Source organism: Rhinopithecus roxellana, chromosome 3 (assembly GCF_007565055.1).
Source record: "Rhinopithecus roxellana isolate Shanxi Qingling chromosome 3, ASM756505v1, whole genome shotgun sequence".
Lineage (NCBI taxonomy): Eukaryota > Metazoa > Chordata > Mammalia > Primates > Cercopithecidae > Rhinopithecus > Rhinopithecus roxellana.
Window position 1 is genome coordinate 156,087,883 of NC_044551.1, and position 26,598 is coordinate 156,114,480.

Sequence of the window (26,598 nt, forward strand, 5' to 3'; positions counted from 1 at the left end):
ATGATGGCATGCACCTATAGTCCCAGCTACATGAGAGGCGGAGGTGGGAGGATTGCTTGAGCCCTGGAGTTCGAGGTTGTAGTGAGCTGTGTTTGTACTATTGTACTCCATCGTGAGTGACAGTGAGACCCTCTCTCAAAAAAAAAAAAAAAGCCTTGATGAAGTCAGCCCCACAGGATTGCTGAGATCCGGGGAGAGCCACCCAAAAATGGGCAGAGGGAGGGGATACAATTCTGCCTATTTAGGCCAGTTTTCCAGCTCTTCTCACCATTGGTTTTGCTTTCCTAAAGCACATCTTAGCAACATATCTCAAGTTCAGCTTCTAAAATTGGATCATGTACCATCAAGGTTGGTCCAGTACAACTGTTTATGGGCAGCAGCACTCCTCCCTCCCTAGGTACCTGAGGTTTCTCTTCTTCCTCCTCCTTCTGAGTCTGTGTCCTCTCATGTCGGTGCCGTCGGCGGTAATAGTGAGCATCATCTGTCACATTTGAAAACATATGAATATTTCCTGGAAAAGAAAGAAAAAGAAATACTTAGTATGGGATATGGCGAACACTCCTTCCTTGCCTTTTTCTTTTTTTTTTTTGGAGACGGAGTTTCGCTCTGTTACCCAGGCTGGAGTGCAATGGCATGATCTCAGCTCACTGCAACCTCTGCTTCCTGGGTTCAAGCGATTCTCCTACCTTAGCCTCCTCAGTAGTTGGGGTTACAGGCACCCGCCACCATGCTCCGCTAACTTTTGTATTTTTAGTAGAGATGGGGTTTCATCACATTGCAGGTTGGTCTCAAACTCCTGAACTCAAGTGATCCACCCACCTTGGCCTCCTAAAGTGCTGGGATTACAGGCGTGAGCCACCGCACCCAATCCTTCCTTGTCTTTTTCAAGGTCCTTGTTCCCAGCTAGGTTTGTTAAGGATAGAGTATTGGCCTATTTTACCCAGCAGAAAAACAAGACAGTAGGCAAGCCAAGTGAACCAGCTGGAGCTAAAGTGTGCTGAGCTCTCCTGACTTCATTTAAATAGTCCTTTGCAACTAGTGAGAGAGAACCCCCAAAAGGCTAGAAGAGAGAGAGCATTTGGGCCATGAATCCTATTTGGCATGTTCACGTCTGCTTCCGTGCCCAATACCATATTGTGTCACTGGTATCTTTTAATAGCAACTCATAAAATTCAATTTACTTCCTGGGCATTGAATTATACCAACTTCCAACTTGCTGGGGGTACTTTCCTATCTTTTATCTTTGTAAGTGCTATTTTATAATAATAATAATAGGCATTTTGTTACTTATTTAGAAGGCACTTAAAAATATCTAATCCTCACAGTGACCCTGTGAAGTAGGTATTATTAACAGCCCCATTTTTCAGGAGAGGAAACAGGGTCAGAGAAACTAAATGATCTGGTCAAAATTATGCACAGCTGGAGGCTGGAGACTTGCCTCAAACTCCTGCTCAACTGATTCCAAATCCTTGCTGTTTCCATCATTCCATTGTCCCTCTATTCAGATTTTCAAACAGGAGTTTGCTGAGAGCCATAAATAAAGAAATATGTTTAAGAATGATAATTTGGGGAGACTAACCTGTAGGAAAATGTCCTCCAAAGAAGACGTTGAATAGTTCTTCTGGAGTGATGTCAGCTTCAAAATCCCTGTAATAATTATAAGGTCTGGCTCGAGGGGCAGTGAAAGTCACCTGTTCATCTCCGTATTCATCATAGCGAAGTCTCTTATCAGGATTGCTCAGGACTGCAAATGCATTTCCTATTGCTGCAATCAACAAGCAGCAGCACATGAGGACATAGTCTTTGCTATGGCTGAGAGTGATCACAGCAGCAGTGATGAAGAGCCTAGAGGTGACTCATGCTGGACAACTTCTCAGGGGCCCAAGGAGAGGTGCTTGGGCCTAGAAAGTTCTCCAAAGTGCTTGCCCTTCAGGTTTTCCCTAATCGCCAGAAACAACAACATTGGAATCACAGGAATTAAGAACTACTGCTGAAGTGAGTTAACTCCCAGTCAACAGTCCTGGAGTCATCCCAGCTGTCCTAGAAATTAGGAATCCCCCCTCAGTTTGGGTTCCCACTCACCACAAGTCCCAGGCATGTTGGGGAAATGTTCTCCAACTGGTCAGCACTCTCATTCATAAAAAATGTGTTCTGGCCAGGCACAGTGGCTCATGCCTGTAATCCCAGCACTTTGGGAGCTTGCAGTGAGCCAAGATCATGCCACTGCACTCCAGGCTGGGCAACAGAGTGAGACTTCGTCACACACACACACAAACACACACACACACACACACACACACACGAACGAGTGTTCTTTACTTTAAAAAAATTTTTTTTAGAGATGGGGTCTTGTTACATTGCCGAGACTAGTCTCAGATTCCTGGCCTCAAGTGATCCTCCCACCTTGGCCTCCAAAAGTTTGGGATTATAGGTGTGAGCCACTGCATCTAGCCAAAACAGTGTTCTTATTTCACTTGAGTGCAATGGTTTATGTTGGAAACAGTTCATACATCCGTAGTGATATTCTAACTTGTAGTTAGAAAAATTTCCTGAATTCTACTCTGAAACAATAAAAACCTTCCTGCCTGACTAAAAACAGTCTTCATCATAGTCTTATTTCAGTTAACTTTAGATAATTATTTTCTGAAATTAAGAAATGTATTTCCAATATCTCAAGGAGGTTTCAAAGGCTGAATAATTACATATGTTTACCAACACGTCTCCCTTCTATGTGCAATTGTGCGAACCTTGACCAATTTCATTTAAACATACAATCAGTAGCACCAATCAATACAAACCTCGAAAAGAAAACCTTTTAAGGCATCCCCCACTCTCTACCTGTAATTCAGTCAACACTGTCAGAAACACAGTCAGGAGGAGTATTTCTTCATGATTCTTTTACCTGGGGAATTGTTAAATGTTTGCCTTGCCACTCTGTTACCCACAACTCTATGTATACATATGTACATATATATTGTAATAAGTATACATTTATTTTGCTGAACCATTTGAAAGTAGGCCACAGATATTACGTCACCTTCCCCTAAATACCTCAACATATATCTCCCAAGGAGAAAGACATTCTCCTATGTAATCACAATACCATTATCACAGCTAAGGAAATTATCAGTCCATTATCATCCAATGCATCCATGCAAGATCAAGTACTGCATTTAGTTTCTTTTAATCTAAAACTGTCCCCACCTTTTTTGTTTTTCATTATGTTAAATTTCTTGGAAGAACAGGTCAGTATTCTTGTAGAATGTTTCATATTCTGATTGTTTCCTCATTATTAGATTCAGGTCAAACATTTTGGCAAGAATACCCCATAGGTGACAACAACCTAGCACTCAATGGCTTTAGCATTCACTGATGATCTCTGCCTGAAACAGTGACTTAGAGTGCAGTGGTACAATCACGGCTCACTGCAGCCTTGACCTCTGGCTCAAGCAATCCTCCCACCTCAGCCTCCCAAGAAGCTGGGACTACAGGCACACGCTACCATGCCCGGCTAATTTTTTTTATTTTTATTTTTAGTAGAGATGAGGTCTCACTATGTTGCGTGGGCTGGTCTCAAACTCGAGCTCAAGCAATCCTCCTATCTCAGCCTCCCAAAGTGCTGGGGTTTACAGGTATGAGCTACCATGCCTGGCCAGGTGAAGCTCTTAAGATTTGTATTCATGTGTTGGGTCCAAAATATTTTTAAAGAATATATTTCTTGGCCGGGCGCGGTGGCTCAAGCCTGTAATCCCAGCACTTTGGGAGGCCGAGACGGGCGGATCATGAGGTCAGGAGATCGAGACCATCCTGGCTAATACGGTGAAACCCCGTCTCTACTAAAAAAATACAAAAAACTAGCCGGGCGACGAGGCGGGCGCCTGTAGTCCCAGCTACTCGGGAGGCTGAGACAGGAGAATGGCGTGAACCCGGGAGGCGGAGCTTGCAGTGAGCTGAGAGCCGGCCACTGCACTCCAGCCTGGGCAGCAGAGCAAGACTCCGTCTCAAAAAAAAAAAAAAAAAAAAAAAAAAAAGAATATATTTCTTTTTTTTTTTTTTTTGAGATGGAGTCTCGCTCCTGTTGCACAGGCTGGAGTACAGTGACGTGATCTTGGCTCACTGGAACCTCCACCTCCCGGGTTCGAGCAATTCTCCTTCCTCAGCTTCCTGAGTAGCTGGGATTATGGGTGTGCACCACTACGCCTGGGTAATTTTTGTATTTTTAGTAGAGAGGGGGTTTCACCATGTTGACCAGGCTGGTCTCAAACTCCTGACCTCAGGTGATCCACCCACCTCGGCCTCCCAAAATGCTAGGATTACAGGTGTGAGCCACTGCACTCAGCCTAAAGAATATATTTCTTAAAGTATCATGGACGATGGGCACAATGGCTCACGCCTGTAATTTCAGCACTTTGGAAGGCCTAGGCGGGCAGACTACTTGAGCTCAGGAGTTTGAGATCAGCCAGAGCAACATGGCAAAACCTCGTCTCTACAAAAGATACAAAAATTAGCCAGGCATGGTGGTGCTCACCTGTAGTCCCACCTCCTTGGGAGGCTGAGGTGGGAGGATCACTCGAGTCTGGGAGGTGGAGGTTGCAGTGAGCTGAGATGTCACCACTGCACTCCAGCCTGGGTAAAATCAAGGGAGCTATGCTGATAATCACTATTTAAGAGGTGTGGCAGGGGGAAAAACCCTCCTTATGGCCTTATGAAACAACTATGGGGAAGGCTAAAAGCAACTTATTATGACCACAAGGGCACCATTGAGCACTGGTTCAGGATCAGACCTTTGAAAGCATCTGTTGCTCCAGGAGCACAGTTCTTGTCAGGGTGAAATTTCAGGGCGAGTTTTCTGTAAGCTTTCTTAAGCTCTTCATCACTGGCATCTCGAGAAACTCCCAGAATTTCATAGTAATTTCTGCATTTCTTGATCCTAAAAAAATCAGAAACATGTGTGTCTACAAAGGCCCCTTTTGTACAACTAACTGCAAGATAATACATCGATCCTCCCTCTAATCTGTGGGACCCAAAACAAACCTAGAAGAAAATTAGTGCACACGTTAATGAAACATTCAAATTCATTAACAATGTCCTTCTCCCACCCAGAACTTAATGCCTTTCAAAGTACTTTTACACCTACTATTTATTCTTCCTATATCCCTGCAAGTGAGTAGAACAAGTATGCCAATCCTTACACCAAGGTTCAGGCTAAGATCCTGAGAGATGAACCACAGGACAGCAAAGACGGAAGAAACAGTTAATCACTCTGTTTATAATTTTTTTTCTCTTTTTCCTATGGCTATTTTTTAAACTGTGTTTTTTGTTCTGTTTTGTTTTTGAGACGGAGTCTTGCTCTTGTTGCCTAGGCTGGAGTGCAGTGGCGCAATCTCGGCTCACTGCAACCTCTGCCTCCTGGGTTCAAGCAATTCTCCTGCCTCTGCCTCCCGAGTAGCTGAGATTACAGGGATGTGCCACCAGGCCTGGCTAATTTTTGTATTTTTAGTATAGATGGGGTTTCACCATGTTGGTTAGGCTGGTCTCAAACTCCTGACCTTGTGATCTGCCCACCTCGGCTTGCCAAACTGCTGGGATTACAGGTGTTAGCCACCGTGCCCAGCTAAACTGTGTTTTCAAAAAGTTAACATACACATGATAGAAGAAAAAGAGCCAACAGAACTAAAGTTTATACAGTAAAAATTCTCCTGCTTCATTATTTCCTGTCCCCCAGAATCCCACCACAGGGACAACCATCATTAGAAGTTTTGCATGGATCCTATGTACAGAGAGTACAGGTATAGTCCTCTCCATTTTTGTTCTTACCTAAATGGAAACATATTATAATCACTTTTCTACATCTTGCTTAAAAAAAAATTTATTAGGCCGGGCGCGGTGGCTCAAGCCTGTAATCCCAGCACTTTGGGAGGCCGAGACGGGCGGATCACGAGGTCAGGAGATCGAGACCATCCTGGCTAACACGGTGAAACCCCGTCTCTACTAAAAATACAAAAACTAGCCGGGCGAGGTGGCGGGCGCCTGTAGTCCCAGCTACTCGGGAGGCTGAGGCAGGAGAATGGCGTGAACCCGGGAGGCGGAGCTTGCAGTGAGCTGAGATCTGGCCACTGCACTCCAGTCCGGGCGACAGAGCGAGACTCCGCCTCAAAAAAAAAAAAAAAAAAAAATTTATTGGCCGGGCACGGTGGCTCAAGCCTGTAATCCTAGCACTTTGGGAGGCCGAGACGGGCGGATCACGAAGTCAGGAGATTGAGACCATCCTGGCTAACCCGGTGAAACCCCGTCTCTACTAAAAAATACAAAAAAACCAGCTGGGCGAGGTGGTGGGCGCCTGTAGTCCCAGCTACTCGGGAGGCTAAGGCAGGAGAATGGCGTAAACCTGGGAGGTGGAGCTTGCAGTGAGCTGAGATCCGGCCACTGCACTCCAGCCTGGGCGACAGAGCGAGACTCTGTCTCAAAAAAAAAAAAAAAAAAAAAAAAAATTTATTTTGGGCTGGGCGTGGTGGCTCACACTTGTAATCCCAGTGCTTTGGGAGGCTGAGGCAGGAGGACTGCTTGAGGCCAAGAGCCTAAGGCCAGCCTGGGCAGGATGGTAAGACCCTATCTCTATGAAAAATTTTAAAAAGTTAGCCAGGCATGGTGCCTTGTATCTGGAATTCTAGCTACTCAGGAGGCCAAAGCAGGTGGATCACTTAAGCCCAGGAGTTTGAGGCTGCAGTGAGTTATGATTGTTCCACTACACTCTAGCCTGGGCAACAGAGCATGACCCTGTCTCTAAAAAACAAACAAACAAACAAACAAACAAAAAAGGATTGGAGGCCGGGCGCGGTGGCTCAAGCCTGTAATCCCAGCACTTTGGGAGGCCGAGACGGGCGGATCACGAGGTCAGGAGATCGAGACCAACCTGGCTAATACGCTGAAACCCCGTCTCTACTAAAAAATACAAAAAAACTAGCCGGGCGACGAGGCAGGCGCCTGTAGTCCCAGCTGCTCGGGAGGCTGAGACAGGGGAATGGCGTGAACCCGGGAGGCGGAGCTTGCAGTGAGCTGAGAGCCAGCCACAGCACTCCAGCCTGGGCGGCAGAGCAAGACTCCGTCTCAAAAAAAAAAAAAAAAAAAAAAAAAAAGGATTGGAGATCAATCCTTAACAGATAAAGATGAGAAGTATAGAATAATAGTTTAGGCTAGACAGTAGTTTAGTTTAGAGTGGCAGTTCTGAACTTTTGATCTCAGCAACATTTTATAACGCATGGTACAGGAAGAGAAAAAAAAATTACTGAAGACCTCAAAAGAGCTTTCATTTATGTGACTTCTATCAATCCACATCTACTATACCAGAAATGAAAACAAAAATTTTTAAACAGTGATGATGTAATTACATGTCATGCAGCCTCTCAAAAACTCCACTGTATAATCATGAGAAAATTAGTGAAAAAGACAAGTAACATGTTTGTATCATTATGACTACAGTTTTAAACTTGCAGACCTATCCCCTAAAAGGGTCTTGGGGTTCCCCAACCACCCTTTGAGAACTGCTGGATTAGAGATGAACTCTGGAGTCAAAATGCCTTGGTTGAGCTTTGATTTTGCTGGGTACTTAACCTCTATAGCTTGGTGTTATCTTCTGAAATGGGCTAATAATTATATTTCACAGAGTTGATATTATGATTAAAGTCTTCATCAAAGTGCTTGAGAGCATCTAATACTAAATAAATATTACCTAGTATTATATATCTACCTCTTTTTTTTTTTTTTTTTTTTTTTTTTTTGAGACAGAGCCCAGGCTGGAGTGCAGTGGCGCGATCTCGGCTCACAGTGAACTTCTGCCTTCTGGGTTCAAGTGATTCTCCTGCCTCAGCCTCCCGAGTAGCTGGGACTACAGGCTTGCACCACCACACCCAGCTAGTTTTTGTAATTTTAGTAGAGACAGGGTTTCACTATATTGGCCAGGCTGGTCTCGAACTCTTGACCTCAAGTGATCCACCTGTCTTGGCCTCCCAAAGTGCTGGGATTACAGGCATGAGCCACCACGCCTGGCCTACCTCATTCTTTTCAAAATCTAAATATTATTGCATTGTATCAATGTAAAATATATACATCACCTACTAATTTGTATTGAGAAGGGCTTCAGTCTTTTGCTACTATATGATTCAGTAAGGCAGGCAGAGATTCGGAGTTTCGTTGAGAAATTCATCGTAAGTCAGTAACACAGGTTGGACTCTAATGCAGGGTCTGGGCTGTCAGCAGGTCCCTTCCACATGAGCTGCCCATGGGGAGTCTTTGAATCCCTAGCCCAGTTTCCAATCTCTGCTTCCATGGCAGACACTCAGGACTCCCTCTCCTACATTTACTATTTGTTTAATAATGCTTTATTGAGAAATAATCCACGTACCATAAAGTTCACCCTTTTAAAATGTACAATTCATTAGTTTTTAAATACATTTATAGAGGTGTGCATCTATCACCACTATCTCATTTCAGGACATTTTTATCACCCCAAAAAGAAACTCTATACTCATTAGGAGTCATTCCCACTTCTCCTCCCCAGCCCCTGGGACCCACTAATCTACTTTCTCTCTCTATAGATTTGCTTATTCTGAATATTTTATATAAAAGGAGTTATGTAACATGTAGCCTTTTGTGTCTGGCTTCTTTTACTGTAATTTTTTCAAGGTTCATTCATGTTGTAGCATGAATCTGTTCATTCCTTTTTGTTACAAAATAATATTTCATTGTATGGATATACGCCATGTTGTTTGTCCATTATCAGTTAATGGACATTGGGTTGTGTCCCCTTTGGGGTCGTTATGAATAATATTGCTACGGATATTCATGTACAAGTTTTTTTGTGGAAGTATATTTATATTTCTCTTGGTATATACTAGGAGTAGATTGTTGGTCAATAATCTTAACTTTCTTCTGAACTTTAAGAGGAATTGTCATATTGTTTTCCAAACTGGCTGCATTCCTACCAGCAATGTACAAAGGTTCCAATTTATCTGCTTCTTTATCAACACTTATTATCCACCTTTTTGACTATAGCTATTCCAGTGGGTGTGAAGTGGTACAGTATCTCATTGTGGTTTTGATTTGCATTCCCCTAATGACTAATGATGTTGAACAAGTTTACATATGCTTACTAATGATATATATATCTTGTTTATATATATATATGGAGGAATATATAGGAGGAATGCCTATTCAGACCCTTTGCCCGTTTTTTCAATTGGGTTATTTGTCTTCGCATTGTTGAGTTTTTTTTTTTTGTTTTGTTTTTTTTTTTTTTTTTTTTTTTTGAGACGGAGTCTCGCTCTGTCACCCGGGCTGGAGTGCTGTGGCCGGATCTCAGCTCACTGCAAGCTCCGCCTCCCGGGTTCACGCCATTCTCCTGCCTCAGCCTCCCGGGTAGCTGGGACTACAGGCGCCGCTACCTCGCCCGGCTAGTTTTTTGTAGTTTTTAGTAGAGACGGGGTTTCACCGTGTTAGCCAGGATGGTCTCGATCTCCTGACCTCGTGATCCGCCCGTCTCGGCCTCCCAAAGTGCTGGGATTACAGGCTTGAGCCACCGCGCCCGGCCTGCATTGTTGAGTTTTAAGAGAACTTTGTATGTTCCAGATAAAGTCCCTTATCAGATATACACTTTTTAAATGTTTTCTCCCATTCTGTAGGTTGACTTTTCACATTTGTTTTTTCTTTTTTTTTCAGATAGAGTTTCACTCTTGTCACCTAGGCTGGAGTGCAATTGTATGGTCTCAACTCATGCAACCTCCTCCTCCCGGGTTCAAGCAATTCTCCTGCCTCAGACTCCCGAGTAGCTGGGATCACAGGCGCCTGCCACCACGCCTGGCTAATTTCTGTGTTTTTAGTAGAGATGGGGTTTCACCATGTTGACCAGGCTGGTCTCGAACTCCTGACCTTGTGATCCGCCTGCCTCAGCCTCCCAAAGTGCTGGGATTACAGGAGTGAGACACCACGCCCGGCCACAGAACTTTATTATTATTATTTCTTTTATTATTTTTTTTGATATGGAGTCTCGCTCTGTCGCCCAGGCTGGAGTGCAGTGGCGCGATCTCAGCTCACTGCAAGCTCCGCCTCCTGGGTTTATGCCATTCTCCTTGCCTCAGCCTCCCAAGTAGCTGGGACTACAGGCGCCCGCCACCTCGCCCGGCTAGTTTTTTGTATTTTTTAGTAGAGACGGGGTTTCACCATGTTAGCCAAGATGGTCTCGATCTTCTGACCTCGTGATCCACCCGTCTCAGCCTCCCAAAGTGCTGGGATTACAGGCTTGAGCCACCGCGCCCGGCCAGAACTTTATTATTTTTTTTAGAGACAGGGTAGGGTCCCTGTCACCCAGGCTGGAGTGCACTGGCACAGTCATAGCTCACTGCAGCCACTAACTCCTGGGCTCAAGTGATTCTCCTGCCTCAGCCTCCCAAGTAGCTGAGACTACAGGTATGCATCATAACACCAGGTTAATCCAAAAGAACTTTTAAAAGGCAGTCCCTTACTGGCAAAGTACTTCCTGACTTCAGGAAGAAAGTATCAATGGAGCAATCCAGAAAAAGGGCTCTTGTTGCCCAGACCTTCTTGCTGTACAACCAAAAGGCTAGCAGCTGTATTCATCTTTTCCATTCAAGGCTCAGGGGTTAGCAGTTTTATATATAATGGCAGCCCCTATCATAAACTGAACTGCATTTGCACAAAATAGCAGAGTTAGCCTGTCTCTTCCTGCCTTATATCCTGGTGCTCACTTCTCATTCTTACTAATACAATATCATTTGTGACATTTCTTTTTCAGAATAGGACACTTCTGTCTGCATTAAAAAGTTGATGAGGTAGGGTTGGGGATGGGGTTCACATCTGTAATCCCAGCACTTTGAGAGGCTGAGGCGAGTGGAAGCCTTGAGCTCAGGCATGCGATAAGTAATAATCATATCATGGACTGTATGCCTTTCTTATAGCAGTCCTGCACCCACATAAAAGCTTCATTTTCAATATGAGATTAAAAGGTATTTTGCAGCCGGGCGCGGTGGCTCAAGCCTGTAATCAATCCCAGCACTTTGGGAGGCCGAGATGGGTGGATCACGAGGTCAGGAGATCGAGACCATCCTGGCTAACACGGTGAAACCCCGTCTCTACTAAAAAATACGAAAAACTAGCCGGGCCGGGCGCGGTGGCTCAAGCCTGTAATCCCAGCACTTTGGGAGGCCGAGACGGGCGGATCACGAGGTCAGGAGATCGAGACCATCCTGGCTAACCCGGTGAAACCCCGTCTCTACTAAAAAAAATACGAAAAAAAAAAACTAGCCGGGCGAGGTAGCGGGCGCCTGTAGTCCCAGCTACTCGGGAGGCTGAGGCAGGAGAATGGCGTAAACCCGGGAGGCGGAGCTTGCAGTGAGCTGAGATCCGGCCACTGCACTCCAGCCTGGGCGACAGAGCGAGACTCCGTCTAAAAAAAAAAAAAAAAAAGGTATTTTGCAAAAAGTGCAATGTTTCCATATCTGCTAGCATTAAGTGCAGGCGGATCACAAGGCCAGGAGTTCAAGACCAGCCTGGCCAATATGGTGAAACCCTGTCTCTACTAAAAATACAAAAATTAGCCAGGCATGATGGTGGGTGCCTGTAATCCCAGCTACTTGGGAGGCTGAGGCAGGACAACTGCTTGAACCTGGGAGGTGGAGGAGGTTGCAGTGAGCCAAGATCATGCCACTGCTCTCCAGCTTGGGCGACAAGAGCAAAACTCCGTATCAAAAACAAACAAAACAAAAACCTCGAGAACTGCAAGAGATTACTTTTTACTGCTATACATAATTTACTCAAGAGACAAACTGCTCACAAAGAGATGATTAGCATCAAGTGGCTTTTTTTTTTTTTTTTTTTTTTTTTTTTTTTTTTTTTTTTTTTGAGATGGAGTCTCACTCTCACCCAGGTTGGAGTGCAAGTGGCGCGATCTCGGCTCACTGCAAGCTCCGCCTCCTGGGTTCACGCCATTCTCCTGCCTCAGCCTCCCGAGTAGCTGAGACCACAGGTGCCCGCCACCACGCCCGGCTAATTTTTTGTATTTTTAGTAGAGACGGGGTTTCACCGTGTTAGCCAGGATGGTCTCGATCTCCTGACCTCGTGATCCGCCCGCGTCGGCCTCCCAAAGTGCTGGGATTACAGGCGTGAACCGCATCATGTGGCATTTTAAGCAGATACTCCCAATACTTGAGGCTCAGCAAAATAACAGGAGCTAGCTACAAAATTATTACAGTAGTACAGCACTACTATTAATTTTATGCAGTTGTGATTAATACTGCACCTGTATGTTTATATTTTTCTCAAATGCGAATGGCACCATGTAAAGTCTCTTAAGTGTTTGTGAGCATATGTTTTGATAGATTTTAACTTTTTATAATAGATTTCTGTATATTTTATGATACTAAATGATAAAATAGACTAGTATCTAGATAATTTTATGCATTCATATAATTTTCTTAATTTTTTTGATATGTCCATTCTCTATGGTTTGTGAGATTATTATTATCAATTGAGACAGAGTTTCACTCTTGTTGCCCAGGCTGGAGTGCAATGGCGCAATCACAGCTCACTGCAACCTCTGCCTCCTGGGTTCAAGCAATTCTCCTGCCTTAGCCTCCCAAGTAGCTGGGATTACAGGTGTGTGCCACCACACCTGGCTAATTTTGTATTTTTAGTAGAGACGGGGTTTTGCCATGTTGCTCAGGCTGGTCTTGAACTTCTGAGCCCAAGTAATCTTCCTGCCTCGGCCTCCCAAAGTGCTGGGATTACAGGTGTGAACCACTGCACCTGGCCAAAATTTTTCAAATTGTTGCAAATCTAAAAAGTTTTTCCAATGCATTTATCTTTAAAAATTTACATATAAAAATCCATGGTTCAAATCCATGCCACTCAAGCCTGTGTTGTTCAAAGGCCAACTGTATCTTCTTTTTAAAAACAATTTATTTATTTATTTATAGAGACAGGGTCTTGCTTTGTCACCCTGTGGAATGCAGCTGGGGTGCAATTGCAGGCTGGATTGCAGTGGGGTGATCATAGCTCACTGCAGCCTCGAACTCCTGGCTGAAGGGATCCACCTGCCTCAGCCTTCTGAGTAGCTGGGAGTTTGGGTGCATGCCACCACACCTGGCTAAATTTTTATTTTTAGTAGAGACAGGGCCTTGCTATGTTGTTCAGGCTCATCTTGAACTCCTAGCTTCAAGTGATCCTCCCATCTTGGCCTCCCAAAGTTTTGGGATTACAGGCATGAGCCACCACACCCAGCCTCAACTATATTTTCTTAATTTCATTTTTTGATTGTTCATTGCTAGTATATAGAAAAATGATAATTTTTGTATATTGATCTTATATTCTGTAACTTTGTCCAACTTGTTTATCAAGTCTAACAGTATTTGTGTGTGTGTGTGTGTATGTGTATGTATGTGTATGTGTATTCATTAGGATTTTCCATTTACAAGATCATGTCATCTGTGGATGTAGTTTTACTCTTCTTTCCAATCTGGTTGGCTTTTATTGCTTTTTCTTGCTTAAATGCCCTGGCTTGACCCTCTAGTACAATGTTGAACAGAATGGCAAGAGTGAACAGACATACTTGTCTTGTTCCTGATCTTGGTGGGAAAACACCCAGTTGTTCAACTTTAAGTATGATGTTAACTGTGGATTTGTGTAGAATGGATGTTATCAGGTTGAGAAAGTTCCCTTCTATTCCTAGTTGAGTGTTTTTATTACGAAAGAGTGTTGGGGCACAGTGGCTTACGCCTGTAATCCCAGCACTTTGGGAGGCCGAGGCGGGCGGATCACGAGGTCACGAGACCATCCTGGCCAACATGGTAAAACCCCGTCTCCACTAAAAATACAAAAATTAGCTGGGTGTGGTGGTGCGTGTCTGTAGTCCCAGCTACTCGGGAGGCTGAGGCCGGAGAATTGCTTGAACCTGGGAGGCAGAGGTTGCAGTGAGCCGAGATCGTGGCATTGCACTCCAGTTTGGGTGACAGAGCAAGAATCCATCTCAAAAAAAAAAAAAGAGTGTTGGATTTTGTTAAATGCTTTTTAATATATTTATATGTGTGTGTATATATATATATATGTGTGTGTGTATATATATATGTGTGTGTGTGTGTGTGTATATATATATATATACCAATAAGGGATATTGGTTGATAGTTTAGATTTCTTAGGATATTTTTGTCTGGTTTTGGTTACAGTGTACTACTGGCCTCAAAGAATGAAGCCAGCTGGGCCTGGACTTCTCTTCATTGGAAGGTTTTTGTTTTTTTTTTTTTTCAGACAGGGTCTCCCTCTGTCACCCAGACTAGAGTGCAGTGGTGCAATCACTGCTCACTGTAGCCTCACCCTTCCAGGCTCCATCAATCCTCCCATCTCAGCCTCCTGAGCAGCTGGGACTGCAGATGTGCACCACTATGCTTGGCTAATTTTTGTGGGGTCTTTTTGTTTGTTTTTTATTGTAGTGATGAAGTTTCGCCATGTGGCCAGGCTGGTCTTGAACTCCTGGGCTCAAGTGATCCTCCCGCCTCAGCCTCCCAAAGTAATGGGATTACGGGCATGAGCCACCATGCCCAGCCAGAAGTTTTTTGATTGTTAATTAAATCACCTTATTTGTTGTAGGTCTACCTGGGTTTTCAATTTTTTTTCTTTTTTTTTTGGAAATAAGGTCTCACTCTGTCACCCAAGCTGCAATGCAGTGGCACTATCATAGCTTACTGTAACCTCAGATTCCTAGGCTCAAGTGATCCTCCTGCTTCAGTCTCCAAAGTAGCCACAGGCATGTGCCACCATGCCCAAGTATTTTTTTTTTTTTTGCTTTTTTAGAGATAAGGTCTTACTATGTTGCCCAGGCTGGTCTAAAACTCCTGGTCTCAAGCAATCCTCCTGCCTCAGCACCCCCAAAGCACTAGGATTACAGGTGTGACCCACCATGCCTGGACTCCATTTTTTTCTTAAGTCAGATTCAGTAATTTGTGTCTTTCTAGGCATTTGTTGATTTTATCTAGGTTATTTAATTTGTTGGTATATAATTGTTCATAGTATTTAGATTGGTAGGGATATCCCTCTTTCTTTTTTTCTTTTTTTCTTTTTTTGAGAGATAGGGTCTTGCTCTGCTGTCCAGACAGGAGTGCAGTGGTGTGATCATGACTCACTGCAGCTTCGACCTACTGGGTTCAAGCAATCTTCCTGCCTCAGCCTCCCAAGTAGCTGGGACTACATACTCGCGCCACCACACCAAGCTAATTTTTTTATATATATACATTTTTTTCTTTTTGGTAGAGAGAAGGTTTCACTGTATTGTCCAGGCTGTCTACTTCCTTAAGGTAGATTAGGTTACTGATTTGGAGTCTTTTATCAAAAAAATAAGCATTTAGAGCTATAAATTTCCTACTAAGCACTGTTTTAGCTGCATCCTATACATTTTAGTATGTCGTGTTTTCCTTTTCCCTCATCTCAAAGCATTTCTAGCTTTCCTAGTGATTTATTCTGTGACTCGTTTGCTTATTAGGAGCTTGTAGTTTCATTTCCACATATTTGTGAATTTCTCAAATTTCCCTTTGTTTTTGATTTCAGAGTCCATACACTGTATGATTTCAATCTTTTTAAATTTACTGAGGCTTGTTTTATGACCTAAGATATGGTCTATCCTGGAGAATATTCTATGTATCCTTAAGAAGAAAATCATTCTGTTGTTGTTGACAGAATGTCCTATAGATGTGTGTTGTGTCTAGTTGGTTTCTGCTGCCTCTCTTAAAGTAGAAGCAGGGTAGTTAGTTCGTGTTGTACCCTAATATTCCACTTCTACTCAGTCTTCCCTCTGAGGTCAAGAAGCTAGTATGCTTCAATTATCATCATCATCATCATCATCATCATCAGTCAATACTTACATAGCACATCCAGGCACTCTTCTAAGCACTTTCCATAAAATCACTCATTCAATCCCACCACATGCTCACCTTTGTACCCCAAGCAGCTGTTCCTCACTATACATGGAGCTCCCCTCACCCTGCCGGGTCTGAGTCCACTCATTCTCAGACTTCTTTTCCTTTTGTGCCTTCATGCAGTTACAGCAGCCACAGGGGTCATGACTCTCAGGAGGTGTGTCTTCTGGGTATTTGTTTCTTCTAACTGCATCAATGTAAGCTGCAAAGCAACAGCCCCTCCGTTAGGTCTCCATCTGACCCTGAAAATCAACTTTGCAACCTGCCTTACTTAGCTCTCTGGGAGGCTGCTCCTAAGCATGAGAAGGTAAGCGTGATGGCCAGGGGTAGGGATGTCATGCTGACTTTGTCATACAAAGCTGAATAAACATCTGTTTCTCTATGGTCCATGGTCAGAAGAGACACTGCTCGTAAAATAGTATTTTTTGTTGCAGTTCCTCCCACCTCTAAGATTTAAAGTAGAGAGGAGTTCAATTCTTTTACACTAACAATTATAGAATATATACCAAGGAACTTGGCTAGATAGATCAAGGGGGCAGATGGGTAAGACCTGCTCCTGACCACAAAGAGGTTAGTTTAATGCAAGCTTGTCCAACCTGCGGCCCACAGATGGCATGCGGCCAAGCACGGCTTTGAGCTCAACATAAATTCGTAAACTTTCTTCGAGAATTATGAGATGTGTTTTTGAAATTTTATTTTTAAGCTCATCAGCTGTCATCGGTTATTTAGTCGTCAGTTAGTGTATTTTATGTGTAGCCCAAGACAATTCTTCCAATGTGGCCCAGGGAAGCCAAAAGATTGGATACCCCTGGTTTAAAGGGAGAAAATTCAATAACAACACCTGCAGAATGTAAAGAGGGTCATAAGCAATCCAGTCAAAAGGGGCAGAGCACTCATGTCTTCTCTGAGGACCTGGGAAAGCCTTTAACAACATCTTTCTTCCGCTTAACATCCCTCAGCTACCTCCACCCACTGCTCCTGGACACTCTTCCTCTAAGTCGGCCTGGCTAACTCCAACGCATCCTTCTTGTCACCATTTGTAACACTCTGCAAGAAACCTCCCTTGATAGCCAGTCTGCGTTAGCTACCTTGTCAGTGTGCTCTCCAAATCCCTGATCTTGCTGTGTAGCCCAGGCCGTTTTGTATTACTAGTCCGTTTTGTAATTGACTGTTCAGTCGTCAAACTCTCAGAGGGCTGCGAGTTTTGTAAGCTAAGGGACCCGTGTCAGTCAAATCCCCGCTGCAGAATCAGCATAATGCGGGTCATGCAATAGGTATTGGATCAATACTTTTTGCCTGACTGTAGGGTGGAAAAGGCTGGTTCTGATGCCGGCTGGAGCGACATGTTCAAACAGGGACTGAAGGTCAGGTGGTCCAGTTAGGCGGAAGATATGGGCCAGGTTAGCAAGCTGCGGAGAGACCGCAGCACCCCCACGGGCCCTCCAGTCACCCTGGCACGGGCGGGGCCTGACCGCTGCGGGCCCTGGGCGGGGCACGGGCGGGGGTGGGGCTGGGGGGCCGGAGGCAACAAGTCGTCACCGGTGACTCTGGGCTTGCGGGCCCAGCTTCCCTACCCCATCCACAACCCTACTCAGGCTCAGCATCTTCTCACAGGCCTCCATCCATCACCTCAGACCCAGGATCTCAGCCCTTGTGCGTCTTCAGGATCCTCATCCCTGATCTCCCCCGAACGCCGCCCTATCCCTCCTTCAGGCGGGGACCTAGTACCTTCCGTCCAGCGCTCCCCGCTGCCCAGAGTCGCCGCCATATCGGTTCCCAATCTGCAGGTCCGCCGAACCTCCCCCGCGCCCGAGGCTGAAAGAGAAGGGGGCGCGGAGCGCGGGGCACGCTGGTCATTGTAGTCCAGTCCGTAGGAGTTCCCGGGGCACTGGACTACAACTCCCGGCAGGCTCTGCGCCGGAGTCCGTGGGAGATGCAGAGAAGTGCGCGACCTTGGTCAGGAGACCTGTGGAAGAGTGTTGCTGCTAGCTGCCTGCAGCACGGCTCTTGGCTTTTCCTCATTTGTAGAGTTGGGATGGTGGCTTCGGCCCTGCCTAACCCTAGGGACATCCAAGGAGGGGCGACTGAAGTCCTGCCTGTAAAGGGCTTCGCAAACTATAGGCTAGAGGGTGACAGTATGACTATTATGCTCGTCAGGGATGTCTTTTTGAAGCATACGCTAAGGCCTGTTCTGTGTAGTCAGTGGTAGGCCCTGGAGATTCAGAGATGGATTTAGGGGATGCCGAATCCAGCCTTTGGAAGCTTAAGAGTCAAGAAAATAGAAAAGTGATGTAGATTTATGGGGTTGGAGGGCAATCTGGATATGCCCCTACTGCCCCAACTCCTCAGGCACTGGACATCAGAGGGTGTCGGGGTGGAGAAAGAAGACATGGAAAGGTATTGGGGCCGGCATTAAGAGCCTCCATCTTTGCTGTTCCTGCCCTTCCTCCAACTCATCCTACTCCAACACCCCTCTGACACTTTTCTCCTCTCTTCCAGCCCAGTTGTCTCTTTAGCCCATTCCTTTCTTTTCTGAAGGGCCAGACACTGAGATTAGTAAAAAGCAAATGAGGAAATAAATATTCTTGCTGTTCCCCATCCAGATATGGATGGAGCCTAGCAAAGAATAAAAGCAACTCTTTCTTCATAGGTGGATGGGTACAGTTCATCCCCGAACAAAAAATTACCCAGAATTCACTGAGGTCTTACCCAAGAAGACCAAATCAATCATGATATCAACTAGCACCTACTTAGGCAGTTGGGGAGAGATGTATATTCCTGGACATAAACTTGGAAGGGTAAAAGCACCAGAGGGCATGCAGTTCCAGCCCTTTCCTACAGTCATGGCCCTGGCATCACTGACATCTTGCCCACTTAAGAACTCAGAGAATGGCTGGGTGCAGTGGCTTACACCTGTAATCCCAACACTTTGGGCGGCCGAGGCGGGCGGATCACGAGGTCAGGAGATCGAGACCATCCTGGCCAATATGGTGAAACCCTGTCTCTACTAAAAATACACACATTAGCTGGGGGTGGCGGCATGTGCCTGTAGTCCCAGCTACTCGGGAGGCTGAAGCAGGAGAATCGTTTAAACCTGGCAGGCAGAGGTTGTAGTGAGCCAAGATCGCACCACTGCACTCCAGCCTGGGCGACAGAGTGAGACTGTGTCAAAAAAAAAAAAAAAAAAAAAAAAAAAAAAACCTCAGAGAGAACAAGGCCTTTCAAGCGGAAAAAGCACTGGCCTAGAAGTTGTATAGGTGTTATATTAATAGTTGGGGTTTTGCCACAAATCATTGCATGATCCTGAACAATTCCTTTTTACTTCTTCTTTGGCCTCAGTCTCCTCACCTATAAAATGAGAAGGTTGGATTCAGTTAGTAATTTTTGCTTGTTAGGTTTTTGAGATGGAGTCTCACTTTGTCACCAGGCTGGAGTGCAGTGGTGTAATCTCGGCTCACTACAACCTCTGACTCCCTGGTTCAAGCAATTCTCCTGCCTCAGCCTCCCAAGTAGCTGGGTCTACAGGCACATGCCACCATGCCCAGCTGATTTTTGTATTTTTGGTAGAGATGGAGTTTCACCATGTTGGCCATGATGGTCTCGATCTCCTGACCTTGTGATCTGCCCGCGTTGGCCTCCCAAAGTAGTGGGATTACAGGCGTGAGCCACTGCGCCCAGCCTCAATTAGTAGTTTTTAAATTGAGGAATCCTTAAGGCTCAATGTGCAGATGTCTCTGGAATCTTCTATTGAGGAGTGGGAGTGGGGAGGAAGGCATAGCAGGGAAGGCACTAGCACCTCACCCTTCTTCAATCAAAGCAGCTCTGCTTTTTTCTGTTTTGTATTTTGTGGTCTACTAAAGGAAAGAAACCCCATATGTTTGAAAACTACCAAACTGGTTGACCGCTAAAGGCTTGTGTCATTTGTAATATCAATTTCTCCTGGAGCACTTGAAGACAGTATTCTTTCCTCACCCCCACCCCCATAAGCACTGAGAAAGTAACAGTTGTCTAGAAATTTGGTCATTTTCACTTAATTTAGGAGGAGGAATTTAACATAGTGGTTAAAAAATCTGCATAGGATTGCCGTAGGATATAAGAAGATAATGCTTGTAAAGCTGTTAGCACCTCATCTGGCATGTAGTATGTATTTAATAAATGCTGGCCACTTATAGACTGGCTCAGAGGAAGAGAAAACATTTTTTACGGTTTGACATTGTAAATTAGGAGCGAAGGGGTGTGTATGGGGCATATCATAAGGTCCTGGATATGACTAACTGGACCCCATTCCTGTCTATCTGGCAATCATTACCTGCAAATAGGACAAGAAGCAAAACACTGCCAAAAAGGGCTGGGAAGCTGCTTGTCCATGCACCCTAACCCCTGAATCCAGCCACTAAAACTGGTGATTTTCTCCCTTTCAAAAAGAGAAGATGGCAAAAGTGAACCAGTATGAGAAGGTTTTGGGTCGTCCTAAATCCAATGAATTATGGATGTCCTTAAACTTGAGAGGCGAAGGAGGCCCCAGAACCATGAGATGAGTCAAAAGCTCCACTCTGGGACATTGGACCTATGACCAGCTAACTAATCCAGGCAGCAGTGTGCTCACAGAAGGCTGGATCCTGAAGGTCCCACTTGTGCTCTGCAGCTGAGGGACCTGATCAGGGACATCCACCAGGTGGTTGAATATAAAAAGGAAGTTCTTCTGGTTTGGGGAGGCTAGACCGCCTGCTCTAGAAGATGGACAACTGAGGGTGGGATGGACCTCAGGGTCTGGGGGCACAGGGAAAAGGTTTGGAGGTACTACCTGGAGGTGTTAGAATACCGTGAAGTCAGAGGCGTTTGGCTGAGAGTGGGCTGTTAGAGCACTGTAGGGGTTAACTGGATTGAGAAGAGGAACTATGAATTATAAGACTATTTAGGAGCAGAGTCTAGGCTCAAGAGTATTGGACAAGATTTGGGAAGCTGGGGCCTCTTCTCAAATCTTAGCTGCGTTCTAGTAGCTAAGCATCCTCTCTCCTCATCCTCTGAAACTTTACATCCCCTTCTTTTCCAGACTTCTTTTAATTTGCGTCTAGAACAGTAACAACAATGGTTTAGCATTATGACCTTCTCAAATATTGCCAAGTATCCACATGTATTCTTCAGTTTGTTTACACCTCAACTAACACTTCTGGATGAATTTTTGTATGATCACATCACTTGGACTAACGCGGAACTCTAAAGCTCAACATTGAGAATACTTCTATGCCAGTTTCTGCTTAAACTCATCAACTAGTCAGCAAAAATAATCCTACTGTAAAGTTCAATTTCTGTGTTTTGTAAAAGAGGAAGCTGTGGGCCCAAAGAGTACAGGATGGGGATGCCAGTCGAAAAAGACCTGCGGGAAGAGTGAGAGGGTAACTGGGAAGGAGATAAGGGAAGAGAAATTGGGGTCTCCAAGGCAGTTCTCAAAGAGAAGGAGGTAGATGTGGAAAGAAGTTTGAAGAGGAGAGAAAGGAGGACATCCACAAACCCAGGAAAAGACTGGTGGACATAATCACACGGTGTTTTCCAGCACATTCAAATTGAATAGAGTAGTACTAGCTGCGCTTGGGGAAATTGTGTGCCAGAACTAGGTCAAGGAGGCCTGCAATGCTCCTTCATCTGCTAAACCATTTTACCTTAGGGCCAGCCTCAGGTTTCTCTCGGTTTTCTCCACTTACTTTATTTTTTTCAGACAGGGTCTTATTCTGTTGCATGAGTTGGAGTGCAGTGGCTCTATCACAACTCACTGCAGCTTTGGTCTCTTGGGCTCAAGCGATCCTCCCACCTCAGCGTCCCGAGTAGCTGGGACCACAGGCACATGCCACTATACCCAGCTTTTTTTTTTTTTTTTTTAGATGTGGTATCTCACTATGTTACCCAGGCTGGTCTGGAACTCCTGGGTTCAAGCGATCCTGCCCTCGGGGACTTCCCAAGTGCTGGGATTACAGGCGTGAGTCACCATGCCCAGCCTCCACTTACTTACGTGTTGAACAGTAGTGGATTCTTGCTGGTGATACTGAGGTTTGTCCTGTGCCCTATATGATTGAGATGCTGCCCCATCCAGCCCTAGAAGAAAGAAGCTGAGTAAATGATCCCACTGGGCCTGTGTGTCTGAGCTGGTTTATTGGTTGCCCTCCCATAGGATGGGGGAAGAAATGAGAGAAGGACATTCTGCAGCAAGCCTCCCATCCCCGCCACCTATTCCTGTTTAAGGACCACGTAGTCCTGTGTGAGAAAAGGGAGGAAGTCATCTTGTAAACGATCATCATCCTGTTGTCTAGAAATGAAGGAAGAGAGGGTTTCAGAGAAGCTGCAAGGGCTGCAGAAGGCTGCACTCAGATTTCCTGTCAGAAGTGGGGTCTGGAATTTGCATAAATAGTAGGCTCCTCCAGGAGAAACCTCTCTACTAGAATTTGCTCCAGAGCAGAATTCAGCATTAAATTCATCCTCAACCCTTTCCCAAAGGAAAGAGTTACTTAGCAACAAGAAAATCCACATGGCTCATGTGGTACTGCAGTGTCAGTGTCAGGGTAAAAGCCTTTCAATCTCATAGATTATTAATACCAGTTCTCTCCTTCTTCCCCCACATATAAATACCTTATGACTAACAGCTTATATATGCAGGTCATTGCCCAGAGTCAGAGGAAAATGTGTGGTTTTATAATGAAGACGTCAGCTGAGTTACCTAGAGTGAATTCAGCCCCATGTCCTTGACCTGATTAGTCCAGTATGATGAGCAGCTGAACCGAGTGCCCATGGCAGGCAGAATAACAACTGCACAAACAGAATCCTAGGCATTGTTATGTCATCTGAGGGGTTCCATCCCAATGGTGGATGTTGGACCAGAATGGCTAGTAAGTCATGTGCTGTTGGCTGTGAGATTTAAATCAAATATATATGAATTATTTTAAAAATACTAGCCAAGTCTGGGCGCGGTGGCTCACGCCTGTAATCCCAGCACTTTGGAAGGCTGAGGTGGCCGGATCACCTGAGGTCAGGAGTTCGAGACCAGCCTGCCCAACATAGTGAAACCCCGTCTCTACTAAAAATACAAAATTAGCCAGGCGTGGTGGCAGGCACCTGTAATCCCAGCTACTCAGGAGGCTGAGGAAGGAGAATTGCTTGAACCTGGGAGGCAGAGGTTGCAGTGAGTGGAGATCGCACCATTGCACTCCAGCCTGGCCAACAAGAGTGAAACTCCGTCTCAAAAAAAACAAAACAAAACTAGCCAGGTGTGATGGCTCACACCTGTAATCCCAGAAATTTGGGAGGCCGAGGTGGGAGGCTGTCTTTAACCCAGTAGTTTGTAACCAGCCTGAGCAACATCGCAGGACCTCATTTCTACAAAAAATTTTTAAAAATTGGCTGGTTCTGCAATCCCAGCACTTTGGGAGGCCGAGACGGGCAGATCACCAGGTCAGGAGATCGAGACCATCCTGGCTAATACGGTGAAACCCCGTCTCTACTAAAAAATGCAAAAAACTAGCCGGGCGAGGTGGCGGGCGCCTGTAAGTCCCAGCTACTCAGGAGGCTGAGGCAGGAGAATGGCGTAAATCCAGGAAGCGGAGCTTGCAGTGAGCTGAGATCCGGCCACTGCACTCCAGCCCGGGCAACAGAGTGAGACTCCGTCTCAAAAAAAAAAAAAAAAAAAAAAAAAAAAAAAAATTGGCTGGTTGTGGTGGCACACGTCTATAGTCCTAGCTACTTGGGAGGCTGAGGCAGGAGGATCATTTGAGCCCAGGAGTTTGAGGTTGCAGTGAGCTATGATTGTGCCATGCCACTGCACTCTAGCCTGGGAGGCAGAGCCAGGCCCTATCTTCCCTCCCCCGCAAAAATACTGCAGTATTGCTTTCATAGGTTAGGTACCCCACAAAATAGACTCCAAGACACTGAGATTTGCATACTAAAGGTTTCTTGGTGAGCACTCCTGGAACAACAGCTGTGAGGAGTAAGGGAAGCAGGAATGGGGGCAAGGTAATTGAGGCAGGGGGTCCAGGTCTTCATCCCCAATCCCAACCCCCACAGCCAATCATCAACCAGCTGTGAGTCCTCAGCAGCCAACAATCCCACAGCTGGGGAACAAGTGCCTTGATCCTGAAGTGGGACCTGGGTGCTGGTGACCTACGCCAAGCTGTCTGTTACAGTTGCTCACTTCCCAAGTATCTCCACATTTATTATCCCATTTTACCTAGTCACTAGCCTGTGAGGTAGCAAGGGCCAGGTAGGGCACATTCTTCCCTGTTAATACACAGGAGAAATGGAACTCCTGAGAATGTGAAAGGCTTGTCCAGAGCCACCTGCGACTTGTCTACCCAGAGTGATCTCTACTTAGCACATAATATTCATTTTTTCTTACGTCCAGAGTCTATAGAACTGTGGAATATAAGAATGAGAAAAGGTAGTGAAGGCCAAGTCATCCAGCCAGCTCACTTTAAAACCCGCCAGGCACAGTAGCTCATGCCTGTAATCCCAGCACTTTTGGGAAGCCAAGGGAGGAGGATCACTTGAGCTCAGGAGTTTGAGATCAGCCTGGCCAACACGACAAGAGCCTGTCTCTACAAAAAATTTTACAAAATTAACTAGGTGCAGTGGCTCATGCCAAGAGTCCCAGCTACTTAGGAGGCTGAGGTAGGAGGACTGGTTGAGCTCAGGAACTCAAGGCTGCAGTGAGCCATGATTGTACCACTGCACTCCAGCCTGGGTGATGGAGTGAGACCCTGTCTCCAAAAAAAAAAAAAGTAAAAATGTAAGAGAACAGGCTTGGAGGAGGGGGACAGTTTCACCCAAAGTCAACCTGCAAGTCTGTGGCAGAACCCAATCTTATGACCAGATTTCCTTCACCCAAGAGCCAGTTTATATTACCTAGGAAGTGCTGGGCACAGTGTGTCACACAGGAGCTACAGACATGGGCAGGTTACAGGCCCTGTCCTGGGGGATTTTAGAATACAGTAAGTTCTCTTCTTTTCTTTTTTTTTGAGTTGGCTTGTGGTTGGTATGGGGGGGGTGATGGAGGGCGTTTGTGTAGTTTATTTGGGTTTTGTCGGAGGGGGGGAGGGAGGGAGGGAGGGAGGGGGGGCGTCTGTGAGGGGTTGGTTTGGGGTAGGGAGGGAGGGGGGCGGGATTTAGGGAGGGGGGAGGGGGTAGGAGGGAGGGAAGGAGGGGGAGTGAGGGAGGGCCCTTTCCAGTCCTTCCTTCCTTCCTCCCTACGTCCTCCTTTCCTTTCCTTCCTTCCTTCCTCCTTCCTTCCTTCCTTCCTTCTTCCTCTTCCTTTGTTTTTTTTCTTTCACGCCTTACCCTGTCACCCAGGCTGGAGGACAGTGGTGCAATCAACCATGGCTCACTGCAGCCTCTACCTCCCAGAAGCAAGTGATCCTCCTACCTCAGCCTCCTGAGTAGCTGGGATCACAGGTATGTGCCACTACACCTTGCTAATTTTTGTGTTTTTTTGTACAGACAAAGGCTTGCCATGTTGCCCAGGCTGGTTGATATGGTTTGGTTCCGTGTCTCCATCCAAATCCTATCCTGAATTGTAATCCCCATAGTCCCCACGTGTCGAGGGAGGGATCAGGTGAGTGGTGATTGGATAATGGGAGTGGTTTCCTCCATGCTGTTCTCATGGTAGTGAGTTCTCACGAGATCTGACAGTTTTATAAGGCAGTTTTCCCTGATCTTGCTCACTCTGTCTCCTGCTGCCTTGTGAAGAAGGTGCCTGCTTCCCCTTCCATTGTGATTGTAAGTTTCCTGAGGCCTCCCCAGCCATGTGGAACTATGAGTCGACTAAACCTCTTTCCTTATAAATTACCCAGTATTTCTTTACAGCAGTGTGAAAATGGTCTAATACACTTGTCTTGAACTCTTGCCTCAAGCGATCCTCCCACCTTGGCCTCCCAGAGTGCTGGGATTACAGGCATGCGCCACTATGCCCTGCTCACTAGGTTTCCACAGTTTCATTTTAATAGTTTTAATGAGACAGAGAAGATGAAACTTTTTGTTCTAGGCTGTCTCTCTCATCACCTTGAGAAGTCCGAATCAGGAAAAAATAGCATATTGTTGCTTCAGAATGAGTAAGCAGTGTTCTCCCTATGTTCCAAACTGCCAATTAGCTGGTACTTATAAAGTTAAATACTCCTAAAAGACACACATGGACGACTCCTCCCTCAATTTTCCACAAGATTCATTTCCAAACTAGTGTCATGGTAGACATGACTAAGACTAAGAAAGCAGACACCTCCTTTCTTCTCCTCCTTCTCTTTAAATGACTTTCCAGTATTTCTACAATCTTTTATTCTATGTCTAGGACACAAGATAACTGTTGTACGGGGTAAAGTGGGTGGGGTTTGTGTTGATGAAGTCACAGACCTATCTTCACCACAAATCTTCCCCGTGTTCATCCCATAGCTAAGACCAAAGTGATGCATGTCTACCTGGGGGCAGGCAGAGGACATTTGCCCTCATCTCATTCACCTCTCCCCATTGGCATTTCCTAGTCAAAACTTCTTTCTTGGTGATGACTGGTCACTGTTTACAGTCCCTCGTTTCTCTCCTCTATTAGAGTGGTTAGTCAGTCGCCTCAACCCTACTAATAAAAATAAACCAGGTG

At 45.5% G+C, this 26,598-nt stretch overlaps 1 protein-coding gene across 1 annotated transcript in view; it reads right to left on the reverse strand.

Moving 5' to 3' along the window:
* The window catches only part of DNAJC18 (DnaJ heat shock protein family (Hsp40) member C18), a 29,205-nt gene extending 11,387 nt beyond the window's left edge, over positions 1 to 17,818 (reverse strand). Inside the window, exons 1-5 of the mRNA XM_010388116.2 lie at positions 17,703 to 17,818; positions 15,990 to 16,176; positions 4,785 to 4,930; positions 1,580 to 1,765; positions 402 to 511 (exon numbers count right to left, since the gene is read on the reverse strand). Of these exons, the coding sequence (XP_010386418.1) occupies positions 402 to 511; positions 1,580 to 1,765; positions 4,785 to 4,930; positions 15,990 to 16,176; positions 17,703 to 17,742 (669 nt within the window). The 5' untranslated portion in view covers positions 17,743 to 17,818. The remainder of the gene's footprint in view (positions 1 to 401; positions 512 to 1,579; positions 1,766 to 4,784; positions 4,931 to 15,989; positions 16,177 to 17,702) is intronic.
* Between the last annotated feature and the right edge of the window lie 8,780 nt (positions 17,819 to 26,598).